General features: G+C 37.9%; 1 protein-coding gene across 4 annotated transcripts in view; it reads right to left on the reverse strand.

The window, feature by feature from the left end:
- The window catches only part of LOC116822842 (protein-L-isoaspartate O-methyltransferase domain-containing protein 1), a 104,824-nt gene that overhangs the window by 13,546 nt on the left and 85,448 nt on the right, over positions 1 to 5,830 (reverse strand). For all 4 annotated transcript variants that reach the window (XR_012655350.1, XM_075063018.1, XM_075063017.1 and 1 more), the window contains one exon: positions 584 to 707. Coding sequence is in view for 3 of the 4 variants with exons in the window: in XM_075063018.1 (XP_074919119.1) it covers positions 584 to 707 (124 nt within the window). In the remaining variant the exon portion in view is untranslated. The remainder of the gene's footprint in view (positions 1 to 583; positions 708 to 5,830) is intronic.

Genomic DNA, 5,830 nt, shown 5'->3' on the forward strand with positions numbered 1-5,830 from the left:
GACAGAACAAGGGGTAATGGTCTCAAGTTGCAGTGGGGAGGTTTAGGTTGGATATTAGGAAAAACTTTTTTACTAGGAGGGTGGTAAGGCACTAGAATGGGTTACCTAGGGAGGTGGTGGAATCTCCTTCCTTAGAGGTTTTTAGGATCCGGCCTGACAAAGCCCTGGCTGGGATGATTTAGTTGAGGATTGGTCCTGCTTTGAGCAGGGGCTGGACTAGATGACCTCCTGAGTGTCCCTTCCAACCCTGATATTCTATGATTCTATGTCAACAATAGGATTTTGGGAATGTCCACAAGAAAAAATGAGGGAAGGAAACAGGAAACTCACTATATGGTTTTAATTTAAAATATAAAAAATAATACACTTAATTGGGTACAGAGAGTTCTGTGTCTTAGTGATGCCGAACACAAGTCAGAAATTTTATATATCAGAACCAGAGGGGGCTAGAGCTTTCAGAACAGTACATTTCCATTCTAGTGCATTATGTCTGTATAACACAGCCTCCCCACTCTGTGGACAGGAATACCAGCTCAGGCACTAGATGTGCCAAAAAGGAAAAGCCACAACAGATGACACTTACGGAGTCCCACAGTATCACGTTTGCTGTTGTCATTCCTATTGGGTTGTACTAGTGGAGCAAATGAAACAGCAAGGATGTTTTTACTTTCCCAAGTGTTCTGTCCAGTTCGCAGGATTTGCGTTAGCTGCATGAAAACAACAAAAACATAAGACAAAGTTCAGCAGTTAAGAAAATTATTTCGTCTGCTTTCTTGTTTGTTTTTGCTACACCCACCATTCTTCACTTTGAGGCAGTTTATAACATTGCCATTTTAATTTGCTTCAAAAGTAATTCAGAGAAGCTGTTCTCTTGTCAAATCTGAATTTTATATACTTTATAAAATGATATTCAGCCATTTCCCATTTTGCTGTGCTCTGAAAAAAATAAGAGCTTTGACATGTTTTTATGGTTTTATTAACAATGCCCTTTTGGTAACTTTTTTAAAGTTCAAATATCCAAATTATTTACATTTAATATAACTGTAAGCTAAGAAGGCAGAGTGACATTTAGAAAGATTTAGTACAGTTTCATCTGCATTTGCGTGATCATACTCTGAAAACCTTAAACTGCCTAGACACAGACTGTGTCTAACCACTACAGTAGTGGGCACATAACTACACATCTCTCTACAGGATGTATTGTTAAAGATACTTTATTGGTGTCTGAAAAATAGGAGAAAGAAACACACCTCTATCATTAAATTAATCTAGCAGGGCTTTCTTTGGCATTGGCCCAGGGTGAAACCAGCAATCTCAAGATCACGATAATTCTCACTTTCTCTTGTATTCATAAATATTAGCAAAGTATACTTATATGAATCATTAATCTTCTATTTAACTAGAATAGAATTTTCCTTTAAAATATTTTAGTTTCTCTATATAGAGACTGTTTACTAGTGAAAGTAACATGATATGCTCATCAATTTAGAAAGCACCCAATTATGCTACCTATATGACAGCATATTTTAATGATACAAGTTTTTAAACAATTTCAGTGCTGTTTGGAAGAAGTTATGTAGCAACTATAGGGCAACTCCTTTAGTGACGACTGTTAACTACAAAGTAACTTGCAAACTAATCTTCAGCTCAAACATTTCAATAAAAATTTGTCTGTAAAGGGACAGTAACGAGCAAGTCACTTCATCTCTCTGGATCAGTGTCCCCCCATCAGTAAACTGGAGATAATAATGCTTACTTTTGCCTGTAAAGCTTTTTGAGATCTAGGAATACAAATAATACAGGTGCCAAATATTTTATTATTAAATTACACTTCTGACTGAAAATATTTTTCCCATTATTGTGACAAATAACACCTAAGATAATATCTGAAAGAGATCATTAAAAAATTCAATGTTAGTCTGCCTGCTTTGTGCATTTGACAGCACTTTGTGTATATAGTTAATGTCACTGCTTCCCCTACAGTCAACTAGATAAATCTATGCTGAGTTTTCGTTCACACAATAGGGAAGAGGAAATTATTTTTTAAAGAAAATAGGATAGGATTTTTTTTGTTTTATAATCAAGGACGCTCTTGAGCAGGTATAGCACATTAGAGTACTTTTTGCAAAATCCTGGCCCCACTGAAGTCAATGGGAGTTTTGCTATGGACTTCAACTGGACCAGGATTTCACCCTTTGTCCCTTTTTTTTTTTTTTTTTTTAGTAATTAGATTCAGTAAGTTGTCCTTATACATATTGCCTTATCTGCGCTGATATTGCCAAGCTAGTTTGACTTAAAAACAAAATATCAACGCCCTAGATCACTTAAAAGACTGTTAAATTTCACACACACTATACTGCGTAGTTGAGCAGACAGATCATTAGTCAAAAGCAAGTTAAATAGAGTCTATAGTTACATATGAGACTAGCATTGTTTAACTGTGGTGTTTCTTATATCAAATAGCAGGGAAATTGTCAGTGAATCACCTGATCTTCATTGGCATACCAATCTCCAACTTTCAATAATTTTCATGTAGTTTCATGATCTTTCTGACCGCTCCCATAAATCCGGTTACTGATATACCGATGCATTCCAGACATTACCACCAAGAAGGTTCACAGAACTAAATCTGGGGGATGAGGGCAAAAGGTAATATTTCAGTAGTTTCTATTTTTAAATACAAGCAAATTTAGGTAAATATAGTAAAACTTCAATTCAACTTTTCTCATTTGTAATTAACACATTTAAAGGTGCGGCATGCTGTAATTGTACTAGATACAGAAACAAAGATAACTGAATATATCGTTGTTGTCTATGTATTCAGTTTAACTGTCAAAAAGAACAGTGTATTATTTTCTAAATGCACTCATATATGCCTTGCTGAACATAAGTAGTAAAAACAAAAAACACAAAAGCTTTTAATTACTTCTTTATTCACATTTATAAGTATATGTTATGCTCTGGTGTTGACAAAAATTAAAACAGTTCAATAATCATTGGTCTCAACTCCCTTTCATCGCCCTACACCAGCTCTCCCAACAACAATCCTTCTCAAAGGAAAAAAAAAAATGGGAAGTGTGTTTTCACTGTGTGCCCTAAATCCAACCTGGTTCTGACATACAAGGAGGAGAAAGTGATTTCAAGAGTCGTAAGATTCCATTCCATCTCTCTTCAGTAAGTTTTTAAGCATAAACTAACTTTAAGCACACGAGCGATCCACTGAAGTGTGAAGAAGAGTCTAATCACTCAGATAATATGAAACTGGTTTATTTTACTATGCAACATCAGTTTATTTTTTATCTGGGATTAGCAAGAAACAACGGCATGAACATGATCAAGATAAGCCACCTTCATTAATAAAGTAAGAGCACTCCTGAACGATAACTTTGAGAGATTCTACTCCTGTTCCAATCTTGCAGAACTGGGTTTGACAGGACAAGGCCTGGAACTGACAAACAAAATGTGACTGGACTAAAAGGACTCACTCTTTTCTCAGATTTAGGGAGTTCAGGCGAACCAGATTGACAGACACTTCTGTACTGAAGTTAGGCCTAATAGTTTACCAGCAGGGATGGTAAGGTGAAGGTAAAAATATGCGTAGACTGTTTTAAATCCTTACTCCTAAATGCTTGTTCCTACTGTTAAAAACTTCTTTAGTTTTAAGTAAGTTGTATATCACCACACCCCCACATTGGTCACAAATCCCAAGGGAAAATCACAGTCGCAAATCCAGTCAGACCACATGGTGGAGCATAGTTCTACACGGGTACTGATGCCCAGACTGTCTAGTGTGGGAGATGAGGAATTCCACCGCAGGAGAGGTAAAGACATGAGGCCGACTTAGGGAGCAGGAAGGGAATAAGAGGTGCAGTAAGCTCTGCAGCTGGAACAGAAGCCATTGCAGCAGTATCACAAGGAAAAGTAGTGTCGAGATAATCTAAATCATATAGTTAGAGATTTCAAGTCAAAACCGCATTTTAAACTTATCCAAAATCATTGCACAGTATGCTGAGCCAGAGCACAGGTATAACAACACTCCTTTCAAGAAAAACTGCTTAATTAAGTAGGTCTGCTTTTAGATGTTGCCTTTTGTGCTATACCTTGAACCTAGATTATGCAGCAAGCCCATACGCAGAGAACTCTACATCTACCGTTACAACCTCATTACCCTTCATAGCAGTATAGCACCTAAACGCTCAACATCCAGTCTTGTGCCAAGTGTCTGTACGCTCCCCTCTTCTCTGTAGGGCTGCTAGATGGTGGCTCCTGAGGTCAGACCTAACATTCATAAATATTTCAAGTGCTATATAATAACAGGGTGGTTGAGAAGGTCCACTAGGAAATTGTTAAAGTTTAAACAAGCTTTGAAAGACGTGGCCTTGTCCTCATGCGGTCAGGATTCAGTGCCAGAACATCACAGCTGCATCATTTCAAGTGTGCAAAAGGTCAGCCTGCCCTAGCTACATTCAATGGAGCTCCTAAGTACTTACATATACTGCCCTGAATTCCACTACATGCATCTGATGATGGTATTCACCCATGAAAGCTCATGCTCCAAACGTCTGTTAGTCTATAAGTGCCAACATTCTTTGCTGCTTTTAAGATCAGATACTCTGCTGTACTTGACACCATGCAAGGCACTGCATTTAGCTGTATGGAGTGGAAATCTATCAACCTCATGAAGAAACTTGCACAAATACAGACAGATATCATCTTCCTTTTCTCTAGCTTGCTTGCATATATATACCTGCCCCTGGAAATTGCCACTACATGCATCTGATGAGGTGGGTATTCACCCACGAAAGCTCATGCTCCAAAACGTCTGTTAGTCTATAAGGTGCCATAGGATTCTTTGCTGCTTCTAAGGTACTTTGTACTTCTCCTGTCCACCTTCAAGAGTTACACACAGATATGTCCTGCATAGCTTCCAAGATCCCTCCATTAGGGCTTCTGATCCTATAGGGCTCTATAAAAAGCTGTCACTGATACCTGCATTTCCTTCATCCTCTATCACTGCATGATTCCCTCTCAACTGCTCCATCAAAAGGGAGAAGTTATGCAATTGTTTATATGGTCACAGAATTCTTTGTGCAAGCCCTGTGTATTATTCAGTACCGACTGAAATGTTCAAAAGGAGTTTCAACCTCATGGCTTTGGAGGTTGAAAAAACAGAACTCTGGGCCACAGTTCCTTACTTGAAATTCCAATATGCTTAGACCTATATGGGAAGAACTTTCCAGAGTGTTCTGACTTCGGTGCTTATGTTCATGTTTACTGAAGTATGCAGATTTGTACTGACAATAATCAAATCTTTGCAGCACAATGCTGGTGAAGTGGCATACAAAAGTATGCTGATTTTGGATTAGATTTAAAAATCGATAGCTGGAAATTTATCAAACAGAAAATACGGGATTACAAGATTTACAAGATGTCTATAGGGAGGTGAGAAGGGAAAGATAGAATTGTTATCTTCCCTGAAAAACCATATCAAGTGTAAACCAAACAACATCATCCATTCAGAGGGTACAGTCACAGGTTGATTTCATCTGGAAGGTCTCTAAATCCAGTGGATCTCAACCTTCATCCAGTTCTATTGAGAAGTTCACTGAGATCTGCAGACATGTTGTGAATTTGACAGCGGACTGCATCATTGGAGAGAGAATGTCTTGAATTGACTAACAGCAGCAGAAGATCCCAATAAAACACTGACAACATTCAAGACACAGGGAGCTATCAATGTTTCCTCAAATTATAATGAGACTTGGTGGCTTTCACTATTCACAGCAGCACTAAGTATGATACTCAAGGTCTTTCATGTTCATAGTATTAG

The sequence above is a fragment of the Chelonoidis abingdonii genome, chromosome 2 (assembly GCF_003597395.2).
Source record: "Chelonoidis abingdonii isolate Lonesome George chromosome 2, CheloAbing_2.0, whole genome shotgun sequence".
Classification (NCBI taxonomy): Eukaryota; Metazoa; Chordata; order Testudines; family Testudinidae; genus Chelonoidis; species Chelonoidis abingdonii.